This window comes from Oncorhynchus gorbuscha, linkage group LG22 (assembly GCF_021184085.1).
Source record: "Oncorhynchus gorbuscha isolate QuinsamMale2020 ecotype Even-year linkage group LG22, OgorEven_v1.0, whole genome shotgun sequence".
Lineage (NCBI taxonomy): Eukaryota > Metazoa > Chordata > Actinopteri > Salmoniformes > Salmonidae > Oncorhynchus > Oncorhynchus gorbuscha.
The window spans coordinates 28,155,453-28,170,010 of record NC_060194.1 but is presented as its reverse complement, the minus strand read 5'-3'; the positions used below and the strand labels follow the sequence as shown (position 1 = coordinate 28,170,010).

Sequence of the window (14,558 nt, the reverse complement as noted above, 5' to 3'; positions counted from 1 at the left end):
CTGAAACACAGGCTTCTAGCGAGGGAAATTTTGGGGCTTCACCATGTTTCATTGTAATGTACAGCTGTGTGTCATCCTCATAGCAGTGAAAGTTAACATTAGGTTTTCGAATGACATCCCCAAGAGGTAAAATATATAGAGAAAACAATAGTGGTCCTAAAACGGAACCTTGAGGAACACCGAAATGTACAGTTGATTTGTCAGAAGACAGACCATTCACAGAGACAAACTAGTATCTTTCCGACAGATAAGATCTAAACCAGGCCAGAACTTTTCCGTGTAGACCAATTTGGGTTTCCAATCTCTCCAAAACAATGTGGTGATCGATGGCATTAAAGCAGCTCTAAGGTCTAGGAGCACGAGGACAGATGCAGAGCCTCGGTCTGACGCCATTAAAAGGTCATTTACCACCTTCACAAATGCAGTCTCAGTGCTATGATGGGGTCTAAAACCAGACTGAATCATTTCGTATACATTGTTTGTCTTCAGGAAGGCAGTGAGTGGAACTCTGTGAAGCATTTATTTGGACTGCAATCTGAGGTGCAGTTAACTCTAATGAATTTATAATCTGCAACAGAGGTAACTCTGGGTCTTCTTTTCCTGTGGCGGTCCTCAGGAGAGCCAGCTCTTGAAGTTTTCCGGATTGACTGACCTTCATGTCTTAAAGTAATGATGGACTGTCTTTTCTCTTTGCTTATTTTAGCTGTTATTTTACCAAATGGGACTATCTTCTGTATACCACCACTACCTTGTCACAACTGATTGGCAGTTAATTGAAATATATTCCAAGTGACTACCTCATGAAGGTGGTTGAGAGAATGCCAAGAGCCAAGCTTTCATCAAGGCAAAGGGTGGCTACTTTGAAGAATTTCAAATATAACACATTTTGATTTGTTTAACACTTTTTTTGGTTACTACATGATTCCATATGTGTTATTTCATAGTTTTGATGTCTTCAGTATTATTATACAATGTAGAAAATAGTAAAAATAAAGAAAAACCCTTGAATGAGTACGTGTGTCCAAATGTTTGACTGGTACTGTATATTACTGTAGGCCACACAGAGATAAATACAGATACCTGTGATAATTTGAAGTACCCAAAAGGCCCCTGGATCTCATCTGATAAAATTCCACCCAAAATGAAAGTTAGAAAAATGTTCGTACTTTACTGGTAAACTTTTCCAGTATTATACCCTTCCTCTGCAACCCTAAACATGAGTCACACTCACAACGCTTCTGCTGCTGGATGAGTAATCACACTGACTCACTGTAGCAGAGTAGCAGAATTTATATTATATACTGACTGCACTGTAGCATATCTCAACATATATTATGCGTCTTCTAGTTGATGCCTCATGCAGTGATCGAAATATTGCATTTCCTATGTCTTTGTAATAACTCTTTCCCTCTGACAAGGGGTGACAGGTAGCCTAGCGGTTAATAGTGTTTAGCCTGTAACCGAAAGGTCACTGGTTTGAATCCCTGAGCCGACAATGTTAAAAATCTGTGGATGTACCCTTGAGCAAGGCACTTAACCCTAATTGCTCTGCATAAGAGTGTCTGCTAAATGACTCAAATGTAAGTGGACATGTTAATGGACTTTCAGTCTTTTTGTAGGCTAACATACTAATAACATCATCAAGTACAGTAGCTAGCGCACACAGAATTTAGTTCTGGGTTGCGAGGTTAATGAATGTGTTTTTCTCCCCTGCCTTGTATGTAGATATGACTGTGTGTTGATTTCTCTGTTGTGGATATAGCTGTGATCCTCTGAGCGGTGCTCGTTGTGGATCTCTCTTTATGTTTCTATTTCTCTGTTGTTCCTGTGGAATTTATCACTGTTGGGGCTTCCAGGAATGTGATTGGGTAAAGCACACACTTCTCATTCTCAGAAAATTCTCATTGAATTCTCATGCACTTCTCATCGAATTCTCATGCGCTTCCCATAGAATTCTCATGTACTTCTCATACAATTCCCTGTTGAACTTCTTATATAATTCTCATACATATACTTCTTGTACACGATTCACCATGTCTTTTTTCGGATACTTCTCACTCAGCTACAAATATTTTAAACATTTTACTGAATTCAAATGAATTCAAATTACAAAAAAGAAATGAAGACCTTTGTGTGAACACTTGTGTGTTTGTGAGATGTGTGTGTGTGTGTGTGTGTGTGTGTGTGTGTGTGTGTGTGTGTGTGTGTGTGTGTGTGTGTGTGTGTGTGTGTGTGTGTGTGTGTGTGTGTGTGTGTGTGTGTGTGTGTGTGTGTGTGTGTGTGTGTGTGTGTGTGTGTGTGTGTGTGTGTGTGTGTGTGTGTGTGTGTGTGTGCTCTCGCTCGTGCATGTGTGTGTGCATGCGTGCATCTATGTGTGTTTGTGTTTCTTCCCTGTGAGTCCACAGTACACTAAAACACATGTCTGCGTCAACAGGAACAACAAAGGCAGAGACATCAAAACCATCAAGTCCCTCAGGGTTCTGAGAGTCCTACGACCTCTGAAGACCATCAAGAGACTCCCCAAACTCAAGGTACCATACTGTACTGTGTTTATGTTCATATACCAACATGGTTGGGGAATTTCAGTTTACTTCCTGAATTGACCGAATTGAAATGGAATTGACCTTGGCTCCCCTTACAGGAAAAACACACGATTTCACATGTGGTAAATCACATGATTTCACATGTGTAGTTTCATGTTATCACATGTTGCTTTACATGTTGTCACATGTTATCACACTAACTTTGCGTTAAGATCACGTGATATCCAAGGGGTTTTTCCATAAAGGTCCTTCATTAAAATGAATGAAATCTTTCAAATCTTTCAGGGAATTTCCAGTGAATGTGGGTTTTTGCCTTCTATCCGTGGAACCATGTATCCTCTCCTCCTATACAGGCAGTGTTTGACTGTGTGGTCACATCTTTGAAGAACGTCTTCAACATCCTCATCGTCTACCAGCTCTTCATGTTTATCTTCGCTGTCATCGCCGTTCAGCTCTTCAAGGGAAAGTTCTTTTACTGCACTGACAGCTCCATGGACACAGAGAAGGAGTGCCAGTGAGTCCAACACACAGATGTACAGTACGCCAGTGGAGGCTGCTGAGGGGAGAACGGCTCATTATAATGGATGGAATGGACTGAATGGAATGGTATCAAACACATCAATAACATGTTGTTGATGCCATTCCATTTACTCCATTCCAGCCATTATAATGAGCCGTTCTCCTCTCAGCAGCCTCCACTTACAGTACAAACACTGGAACAAACAAAGACAACAAATCGTTTACTTATTCACAATCGTCCACACAACAACCCATTTCAAATTGGTGAGTGATCAGAGGAATCCCTACCTCCTCTGTCTCTGTCCTTTAACCTCTGTTCTGTTCTCCACAGAGGTTACTACATTGACTACGCTCGAGACAAGAAGGAAGTGAAGAAGAGGGAGTGGAAGAGGCATGAGTTCCACTATGACAACGTGTGCTGGGCTCTGCTCACTCTCTTCACTGTTTCAACTGGAGAGGGCTGGCCGCAGTAAGTCCCTGATGTTCCCAGCACTATGCTCTAACACAACATGAATGCAACTGATATGGGATTCAGAGAGAATGTTGACATTTGTTTGCCTTTTACTATTCTTTCTCTCACTCTCTCTCTCTCTCTCTCTCTCTCTCTCTCTCTCTCTCTCTCTCTCTCTCTCTCTCTCTCTCTCTCTCTCTCTCTCTCTCTCTCTCTCGCGCTCTCTCTCTCTCTCTCTCTCTCTCGCTCTCTCACTCTTTTGCTCTCTCTCTCTCTCTCTGTCTCCTCTCTCTCTCTCTGTCTCTCCTTCTCTCTCTCTCTGTCTCTCCTTCTCTCTCTCTCCTCTCTATCTCCCTCCCTATCTCTCTCTATTTTTTTTCTCTCCCTCCTTACCTCCAGGGTTCTGCAGCACTCTGTGGACGTGACAGAGGAGGACATGGGTCCAAGTCGGGGCAACAGGATGGAGATGTCCATCTTTTACGTTGTCTACTTTGTGGTCTTCCCTTTCTTCTTTGTCAACATCTTCGTCGCTCTCATCATCATTACCTTCCAGGAACAGGGTGATAAGATGATGGAGGAGTGTAGCTTGGAGAAGAACGAGGTACAGGACAGAAAAGCAGCACACAAATGCACTCCCATTCTACTATAGCTTAAACATACTGCTGGACCCCGTCACCCCAGAATTTGACTTAGTGAATAGGACCTGCCAGAAATAGACCACAGGAGGTTGGTGGCACCTTACTGCTTACCCCAGGAAGAGTAGCTACTGCCTTGGCAACAGCTAATGGGGATCCATAATAAATACAAATACTCAACTTGTACATACATTCTTACAACACAATAATAAACACAGGATTTCATGAAATTGATTCACTAAACAGTGGTTCCCAAACATTTTATAGTCCTGTTCCCTTTCAAACATTCAACCTCCAGTTGCGTACCCTCTCTAGCACCAGGGTAAGCGCACTCTCAAATGTTGTTTTTTTGCCATCATTGTAAGCCTCCCCCACACACACACTATACGATACATTTATTAAACATAACAATGAGTGTGAGTTGTCACAATCCGGCACATGGGAAGTGACAAAGAGCTTTTATAGGACCAGGGCACTTATAATAATATAATAATCAATAATTTTGCTCTTTATTTAGCCATCTTACATGTAAAACCTTATTTGTTCATCAAAAATTGTGAATAACTCACCACAGGTTAATGAGAAGGGTGTTCTTGATAGGATGCACATAACTCTGCAATGTTGGGTTGTATTGGAGAGAGCATCAGTCTTAAATCATTTCCCACACACAGTCTGTGCCTGTATTTAGTTTTCATGCTTGTGAGAGCTGAGAATCCACTCTCACATAGGTACGTGGTCATCAGTGTCTTAACAGCGTGATTTTCAAGGCAGGATACTCTGAGCACAGCCCTGTCCAGAACTCTGGCGGTGGCTTCTGATTAAATTACATTTTCACAGAACCGCTTGTTGCAATTTTGACGAGGCTCGCTTGTTCAGATATCGGTAAGTGGACTGGAGGCAGGTCATGAAAGGGATAACGACTCCAGTTGTTTGTGTCGTCCGTTTCAGGAAAGTACCTGCGTAATTGCGCACCCAGCTCACATTTGACATTGTCCGTAAGTGTAACGATGTACGCTGAGAGTCGGGAAGCAAGTTCAGGGAGTGAATCCATTTAATGAATAAATGAAACAAACATGTAACACAAACAGCACACCAACATGGAACAGGAACAGAAACAGTGATGACTGGGGAAGAAACCAAAGGGAGTGATATATAAAAGGGCATGTAATCAAGGAGGTGATGGAGTCCAGGTGAGTGTCATTATGCGCGTAGCGCTGGTCAGAGGTGTGCTCCATAACGAGCAGCCTGATGACCTAGAGGCCGGAGAGGGAGCACACCGTGACAGTAAGCTTGAGTTCATTTTTACACAACACATTATACAATGATGGAAAGACCTGTGTGTTGTCCTTGTTAATGCAGACAGAAAAGAGTTCCAACTTCTTAATTATAGCCTCATATTTTGTCCCGAACATTGAATATAGTTGCTGAGAGTCCCTGCAGATTCAGATCATTCAGGCAAGAAAAAACATCACCCAGTTGTGTGAGAAACTCGTCATCATGCAAGCAGTCAGACAAGTGAAAATTATGGTCAGTAAAGAAAACTTTAAGCTCGTCTCTCAATTTTTAAAAAACGTGTCAATATTTTGCCCCTTGATAACCAGCTCACTTTTGCAAAAGCATTACATGGCCACTGCCCATATCATTGCATAATGCAGAAAATACACGACAGTTCAAGGGCCTTGCTTTAACAAAGTTAACCATTTTCACTGTAGTCTCCAAAATGTCTTTCAAGCTGCGTTACCACTCCACTATGTCTCTCTGTCATGGCTTTTGTGCCATCAGTACAGATACCAACACAAAGTCCATTTGATATCACAAAGATGTCCAGTACTTTAAAAATATCCTCTCATTTTGTCCTGGTTTCCAGTGGTTTCCAGAAGAGGTTGCTTCCTTAATAGACCCCCCATAAACATAACAGAGATATACCAGGAGCTGTGCCAGGCCCGCCACGTCTGTTGACTCATCCAGCTGTAACGCATAGAATTCACTGGCTTGTATGGGAAGCAGTAATTGTTTCAAAACATCTCCTGCCATGTCACTGATGTGTCGTGAAACAGTGTTGTTGTCTTACTACTCGAAAGTCGTCTTTATTCTCGCTCAAAAAACTCCTGTGGCTTATTTTTCAAATTGTCATGTTTCGCTTCTAAATGTCTGCTCAAGAGTGAAGGTTTCCCACAAGAGGGTAACGGTTAATGTGATTGGATGTTAATTATTGGACAAGGCTACCTGTATTTGACATTGTGTTGTTATTTCGATGAACACTAGATGGTTTAATTTTATTCTTGGCAGTGAAACGAGGCTACTCATGCGAGAGATAAAAACTCATCCAAATGTATAGCCCTGTTGGAAAATTTAAATATACTGTTTGAAAATGTGAAGAAAAAAATGTAAGTTATTATTATTATTTAAAGAAAAATGTGAATCACATTTTTATCTGGCTTACCCCTGACGGCATTGCGTACCCCTGGGGGTAGGCATACCCCAGTTTGGGAATACCTGACCTACAATAACCATCTTGTTACCTTGATCAGATATACACATTTGATTGATCACAATAATCTCACAATAATTTCATTCCTGATTTCTTCCTCTTTTTAAAATTCTCTCTCCGTCAGAGGGCATGCATTGACTTTACCATCAGTGCCAAGCCCCTGACCCGCTACATGCCCCAGAACAGACAGACCTTCCAGTACCGACTGTGGCACTTTGTGGCGTCACCATCGTTTGAGTACACAGTGATGGTCATGATCGCCCTCAACACTGTGGTGCTCATGATGAAGGTATGGAGCCTATGTCTTTGTAACACAGTTTATAAACATGACATATGTGCGGGCCTTTGTTAGAATTTAGTTTCACTCTCAAAGTCTCAAATCCACAGGAGCAAGCCCAGTGGAACCCTCTTTGTCTGATAACAGTTGAATATGACACATCTCTGTCTCTTTTGTATTAACCCACTTCTTTACCATCACTGTTGGATACATTCCGGTCTCACTCTGAATGTGTCCTGTCTGTCCGCAGTACTACTCAGCTCCAGCAGCGTATGACACGGTACTGAAGCACCTGAACACAGCCTTCACCGTTCTCTTCTCCCTGGAGTGTATCCTCAAGATCATGGCCTTTGGTTTTTTGGTGAGCAAGACAACGGGACTAAACTGTCCAACTGGGAAAATGAATGTTATGGTGGACATGGTAGCATGTTATGGTAGAATCATTTCCATTCAAGAAAGGAGGCTTGCTTTTGTATAATGGTGCTCATTTGCCCCCTGGCAGAACTATTTTCGAGACACTTGGAACATTTTTGACTTCATCACTGTGCTCGGCAGCATCACTGAGATCATTGTGGATTTACAGGTAATGTTTCACTTTAGCTCTTAAACCTTTACTTCATAACCACTGTGATTCATGAGTTGGTAATGCTGTAAAACTTTGTCTCTCAGTAAAAATAGGCTATGAAAGTTGTAAACTTACTTGTTCAATTACTCGCCATCAATCAAATCGATCTCTATATATCCCTATCTGCCTATGGGTATGTTCTGTCTTCTCTGTCCCCGAACACTTCTCTGTCCCCGAACACTTCTCTGTCCCCGAACACTTCTCTGTCCCCGAACACTTCTCTGTCCCCGAACACTTCTCTGTCCCCGAACACTTCTCTGTCCCCGAACACTTCTCTGTCCCCGAACACTTCTCTGTCCCCGAACACTTCTCTGTTCCGTATATGCCTTGCCGTCATACATCAGTTTTATGTTTACTGTATTTATATAGAATATTCTGTATGTTGACTTTGTGTGACTTCCTCTGTCTGTATAGTATCTGTACGTTTGTCTATAGCAGTGGAGGCTGCTGAGGGGAGGACGGCTCATAATAATGGTTGGAACGGCGCAAATGGAAACCATATGTTTGATGTTTTTGATACCATTTCACCTATTCCGCTCCAGCCATTACCAAGAGCCCGTCCTCCCCAGTTAAGGTGCCACCAACCTCCCGTGGTCTATTGCTGACAGCACCTATTCACTAAGACAAATTATGGGTATGTATAAATGTACTTGGTGAATAAAAGTGATTCTGACTTCTATATTTCCTGTGGTCTGTCTACCTCAGTCAATAAACACATTCAATATGAGTTTCCTGAAGCTATTCCGGGCTGCCAGACTGATCAAACTGTTGAGGCAGGGCTACACCATACGAATCCTGCTCTGGACCTTTGTACAATCCTTCAAGGTCAGCCATGTTCTCGCCTGCTTTTACCACCTGTCATGTCCACTTAAGAAATATCTGACTTTGTTAATAGAATCAGTAGTCTGTCTTTATTTTGTATGTCCTTAGTTCCAGCTGGCCATTGCACACACAGATGGGACTCGGCTGCTGGTGTGTGTTCTTGGGAAATCCAAACCATTCTTCTCTATTTGTATCTCTTCTTTGCTCTAGGCTCTTCCTTATGTGTGTCTGCTCATCGCCATGCTGTTCTTCATCTATGCCATCATTGGGATGCAGGTAAGACCTCCGAAGCTTATATGCTTTACAATGGTAACTTCAGCCACAAAAAGGATGCTGTACTGCGGCTTCATGGGTTTCTCACTTGATCCACACAAGGTGTTTGGAAACATCAAACTGAACGATGAAAACCATATCAACCAGCACAACAACTTCAAGACCTTCTCCGGTGCACTGATGCTTCTCTTCAGGTGGGTGCATTGAGAAGGAATCAGAAGCTGAGATATATTCAAAACTATACGTAGATTATTTTGCTGACTGATGAATTCATATATTGGTTAGTGTTTAATATACTAATTGGTTGATAAATTGCTTGCTTGCTTGATTAATTGACTCATTAATTGACACAGGAGTGCGACGGGGGAGTCATGGCAGGAGATCATGCTATCGTGTCTGGGGGGGCAGGAGTGTGAGCCAGACTCCTCCATGGCACCCATGACCATGTCCCCTGACCACGAGGGAGGCTGTGGTACTGACTTTGCCTACTGCTACTTTGTCTCCTTCATCTTCTTCAGCTCTTTCCTGGTGAGGACGCTGCAGGAATAAACTGTTTCTCCTTTCCTCCACTCTTTCTCAGCACTCTTTCTCTCCCTCACTGCCCATTTTTCTGATAGACAAGAGCAATTTTTGATAGTGCTACACAGATACACAAAAGCAATTATTTGGATTGTATGCACGGACATGTGGACATCAGTATTGTTCATGATGCTATCTCTCACACGTCTTCTCCTCTTGTGTGACTCTGTAGATGCTGAATCTGTTTGTGGCTGTGATCATGGATAACTTTGAGTATCTGACCAGAGACTCTTCCATCCTGGGTCCTCATCACCTGGATGAGTTTGTCCGTGTCTGGGGAGAGTACGACCGTGCAGCATGGTGAGAGAGAAGACACCACCATGTCTCAACTCTTCCCAGCAGAGGACAGTGTATTGACTCTCTAAAAGCTAAATAGGCCTGAACTGCCTTAATTCCTGTGTTAGACTGGCCAACGTCTTCTGTTTCAAACTCCAAATGAATGCCCTTACATTTTCTCCTCAACTCTCTCTTTCTCCTTTCTAATTTTCCCTGTTTCTTCTGTAGTGGGCGTATACATTACACTGCCATGTATGAGATGTTGACCCACATGTCTCCACCCCTGGGCCTGGGGAAGAAATGCCCCAGAGGTATGGCCTACAAGGTATGGAATAAACACTTTATTTTATTCATTTAAATTTAGGAAAGACGTGTTTTTTTTATACAGTTGTTTCACTGTAAAGCATGTGGAATTCTCGCTATCTCTCTTCCTCCCTTTCTACTGCCCTCCATCTCTCTCTCTCTCTCTCTCTCCTCCCTCCCTCACTCTCTCTCCGCCCATCCCTCCTTTCCCCTCTCCCTCCACAGAGGCTGGTGTTGATGAACATGCCAGTGGATGAGGACATGTCAGTCCACTTCACCTCCACCTTGATGTCTCTCATCCGCACTGCTCTGGAGATCAAGATCGCACGAGGTCAGGGAATGAGTTGAGTTTAAAACCACCACGCCTCACTGCATTTGCATAATTTTTTCAATTTAGACTTGGTCTTCCATCTTGAGCCTGGAGATCCACACTGCCTAGGGCATGCAGGCTTTTGGTCCAGCCCAGTACCGGTAACACACCTGATTCAACATATAAATGGCTTGGTGATTGGTTGAGTAGTTGAAACAGGAAATTTAGCAACATTATCCATTTCCCCTGTCTGTGTATAATGGCTGAATAAAGATCTATTGTAATGTGGTCCAGGTGGGGAGGACCGAGTAGCTCTGGACACTGAGCTACAGAAGGAGATCAGTGTGATATGGCCGTACCTCCCCCAGAAGACCCTGGATGTACTGGTGCCCATCAACAAAGGTTAGACCCACACTGGAGAGAGACATGGAGAGGTAGACCTGGGAGTCAGTCAGTCAGTCAGTGACTAGCAATCTAATCTAATCTGTGTTTTACAGATTCTGACATGACAGTAGGTAAGATATATGCCTCCATGATGATCATGGACTACTTCAAACAGAACAAAGCCAAGAAGCTGAGAGCACAGCTGGAAGCACAGGTCAGCTATACACACCATATACACATTATATACACTGAGTGTACGAAACATTATGAACACCTGCTCTTTCCAAGACCAGGTGAATCCAGGTGAAAGCTATGATCCCAAGACCTCCCGGGTGGCGCAGTGATTAGGGCCCTGTACTGCAGCGCCAGCTGTGCCGTCAGAGACTCTGGGTTCGCGCCCAGGCTCTGTCGTAACCGGCCGCGACCGGGAGGTCCATGGGGCGACGCACAATTGGCCTAGCATCGTCCGGGTTAGGGAGGGCTTGGTTGGTAGGGATGTCCTTGTCTCATCGCGCACCAGCGACTCCTGTGGCGGGCCGGGCGCAGTGCGCGCTAACCAAGGTTGCCAGGTACACGGTGTTTCCTCCGGCACATTGGCACCACATTGGCTGACTTCCGGGTTGGATGCGCGCTGTGTTAAGAAGCAGTGCGGCTTGGTTGGGTTGTGTATCGGAGGACGCATGACTTTCGACCTTCGTCTCTCCCGAGCCCGTACGGGAGTTGTAGCGATGAGACAAGATAGTAGCTACTACAACAATTGGACACCACGAAATTGGGGAGAAAAAGGGGGGAAAAAAATAAAGAAAAAATAAAGCTATGATCCCTTATTGATGACACTTGTTAAATCCAATTCAATCAGTGTAAATAAAGGGGAGGAGACAGGTTAAAGAAGGATTTTTAAGCCTTGAGACATTTGTGATATGGCAAGAGTTTATGATAGTAAACACAGCAAAAAAAGAAATGTCCCCTCACTGTCAACTGCGTTTATTTTCAGCAAACTTAACATGTGTAAATATTTGTATGAACAAACAATATTCAACAACTTAGACATAAACTGAACAAGTTCCACAGATATGTGACTAACATAAATGGAATAATGTGTCCCTGAACGAAGGGGGGGGGTCAAAATCAAATGTAACAATCTTGTGTGGCCACCAGCTGCATTAAGTACTGCAGAGCATCTCCTCCTCATGGACTGTACCAGATTTGCCAGTTCTGTGGGATGTTACCCCACTCTTCCACCAAGGCACCTGAAAGTTCCTGGACATTTCTGGGGGGGAATGGTCCTAGCCCTCACCCTCCGATCCAACATGTCCCAGACATGCTCAATGGGATTGAGATCTGGGCTCTTTGCTGGCCATGGCAGAACACTGACATTCCTGTCTTACAGGAAATCATGCACAGAACGAGCAGTATGGCTGGTGGCATTATCATGCTGGAGGGTTATGTCAGGATGAGCCTGCAGGAAGGGTACCACATGAGAGAGGAGGATGTCTTCCCTGTAATGCACAGCGTTGAGATTGCCTTCAATGACAACAAGCTCAGTCCGATGATGCTGTGACACACCGCCCCAGACCATTACGGACCCTCCACCTCCAAATCGATCCCGCTCCAGAGTACAGGCCTTGGTGTAACGCTCATTCCTTCAACGATAAACACGAATCCGACCATCACCCCTGGTGAGACAAAACCGTGACTCGTCATTGAAGAGCACTTTTTGCCAGTCCTGTCTGGTCCAGCAACGGTGGGTTTGTGCCCATAGATGACGTTGTTGCCGGTGATGTCTGGTGAGGACCTGCCTTACAACAGGCCTACAAGCCCTCAGTCCAGCCTCTCTTAGCCTATTGCGGACAGTCTGAACACTGATGGAGGGATTGTGCGTTCCTGGTGTAACTCGGGCTGTTGTTGTTGCCATTCTGTACCTGTCCCGCAGGTGTGATGTTCGGATGTACCGATCCTGTGCACGTTTTGTTACACGTGCTCTGCCACTGCGAGGACGATCAGCTGTCCGTCCTGTCTCCTTGTAGCACTGTCTTAGGCGTTGCAAGCTAAAGCATACATTGCAATTTATTGCCCTGGCCACATCTGCAGTCCTCATGCCTCCTTGCAGCATGCCTACGGCACATTCACGCAGATGAGCAGGGACCCTGGGCATCTTTCTTTTGGTGTTTTTCAGAGTCAGTAGAAAGGCCTCTTTAGTGTCCTAACTGTGACCTTAATTGCCTACCGTCTGTAAGCTGTTAGTGTCTTAACGCCCGTTTCACAGGTGTATGTTCATTAATTGTTTATTGTTCATTGAACAAGCATGGGAAACCGTGTTTAAATCCTTTACAATGAAGATCTGTGAAGTTATTTGGATGTTTACGAATTATCTTTGAAAGACAGGATCTTGAAAAAGGGACATTTCTTTTTTTGCTGAGTTTAGGTGCCAGTTGCACCGGTTTGTTTGACTGCAACACTGCTGGGGTTTTCACGCTCAACAGTTTCCTGTGTGTATCAAGAATGGTCCACCACCCAAAGGACATCCAGCCAGCTTGACACAACTGTGGGAAGCATTGGAGTCAACATGGGCCAGCATTCATGTGGAAGGCTTTCAACACCTTGTAGAGTTCCTTCCCTGACAAATTGAGGCTGTTCTGAGGGCAAATGGGGGTACAACGCAATATTATGAAGGTGTTCTTAATGTTTTGTACACTCAGTGTTTATACCTCAGTCCTCTTCTGTATAACATTACCATGGCATCTGGCATTGGTTGCCACAACATAGTGCCTGTAGTGATGTATTGCTTGGTGTGGTCTCCTCTACAGAAGGCCAGTCTGATGCCGTTCCAGCGGCTAGATGCCTCGACCCTCTCTGAAGACATTCTGTCCAATGCTCAGCCCCTGCCCTGCATGCCCCACAGTGCTGGCTCTGCCCTGTGAGTCAGTCCGTGCATGCAAGCTTGCTTGCATTCGTGTGTGTGTGTGTGTGTGTGTGTGTGTGTGTGTGTGTGTGTGTGTGTGTGTGTGTGTGTGTGTGTGTGTGTGTGTGTGTGTGTGTGTGTGTGTGTGTGTGTGTGTGTGTGTGTGTGTGTGTGTTGAGCCTTGAGCCTTGAGCCTTGAGCCTTGAGCCTTGAGCCTTGAGCCTTGAGCCTTGAGCCTTGTGCCTTGTGCCTTTAGTAAGTATTTGTGACCGACCCCCTTGATTCGGCCTTATGTAGCAACATTTTAAATGTTTTTTTAGGTTGTAGAGTAGAGGTAGAGGCGCAGAGCTAAAAAAAATGTATATCATACACTGCAGTTGAGAAACAATGGGAAAGTAATTCTGCTTTGAAAGTTAAATACTTGAAACTTGTAACCCCACTTTTGAGAAAATGGCCCTTGAATGTTTTGGTACACCTACGAGAGAGCTTTTCTTTGTCTACACCCATTCAGCATCGTTCACACCCTCTTAAGCCTTAGCCCCACCCATCTCTTTAAAGATTCACATGTGAGGCCATGTGGTAAACACACGCTATATCAAATTAGATCTATGTTTATTTGTCACAAACACAGGATACAGAAGTTGTTACTTGCATAGTAGTAATATCTAAAACAGAAAGTGTCCAGATAAAAATATTGTATAAATATTTTATCAATATTAGATGACACTTACCTGACACACTTGTCTAAATTGATGGGTCATGTGAAGGAAATGCTATAACCACCTCCCAGACACATCTAGCTAAGTGGATGGGTCACTATTGTCTAGACATGTACACATGTTCATGAAATACAATAGATGGCCGTAATCACCCCCAGACACACCTGGCTAATTTGATGGATCATGTAATAATCCGGCCGAAGTGGAGTCTTTTGTTTAGACATGTAGCTAGCTAGGTAGCTAGCTAGCTAAACAATTAACCGGCATAATCCCAACTCATACTGCTGCGAAAACAAACATTGTAATAGCTGTAGTGTGAATCTGCAGGTAGCTAAAGCTATCAAACTAGGTTCAATATTAGCAAGCTAACATTAGGCTATAACTAGCAATGCAAATTGATTTCTGATTCGAATAGTATTACTACACTGGTCATACACATAATGTTAGCT

At 43.8% G+C, this 14,558-nt stretch overlaps 1 protein-coding gene across 4 annotated transcripts in view; it reads left to right on the top strand.

Annotated features, from left to right (window-relative positions):
- The window catches only part of LOC124009616 (voltage-dependent R-type calcium channel subunit alpha-1E-like), an 84,237-nt gene that overhangs the window by 61,277 nt on the left and 8,402 nt on the right, over positions 1-14,558 (top strand). For 3 of the 4 annotated variants that reach the window (XM_046321597.1, XM_046321596.1, XM_046321599.1), the window contains 18 exons: positions 1,857-1,868; positions 2,435-2,531; positions 2,897-3,057; positions 3,394-3,531; positions 3,913-4,114; positions 6,764-6,928; positions 7,167-7,277; positions 7,419-7,499; positions 8,247-8,366; positions 8,574-8,639; positions 8,739-8,830; positions 8,990-9,164; positions 9,388-9,515; positions 9,720-9,816; positions 10,020-10,137; positions 10,399-10,506; positions 10,602-10,702; positions 13,296-13,405. In XM_046321597.1, coding sequence (XP_046177553.1) covers positions 1,857-1,868; positions 2,435-2,531; positions 2,897-3,057; positions 3,394-3,531; positions 3,913-4,114; positions 6,764-6,928; positions 7,167-7,277; positions 7,419-7,499; positions 8,247-8,366; positions 8,574-8,639; positions 8,739-8,830; positions 8,990-9,164; positions 9,388-9,515; positions 9,720-9,816; positions 10,020-10,137; positions 10,399-10,506; positions 10,602-10,702; positions 13,296-13,405 — 2,082 coding nt within the window. The remainder of the gene's footprint in view (positions 1-1,856; positions 1,869-2,434; positions 2,532-2,896; positions 3,058-3,393; positions 3,532-3,912; positions 4,115-6,763; positions 6,929-7,166; positions 7,278-7,418; positions 7,500-8,246; positions 8,367-8,573; positions 8,640-8,738; positions 8,831-8,989; positions 9,165-9,387; positions 9,516-9,719; positions 9,817-10,019; positions 10,138-10,398; positions 10,507-10,601; positions 10,703-13,295; positions 13,406-14,558) is intronic. The other variant, XM_046321598.1, reaches the window with a different exon arrangement.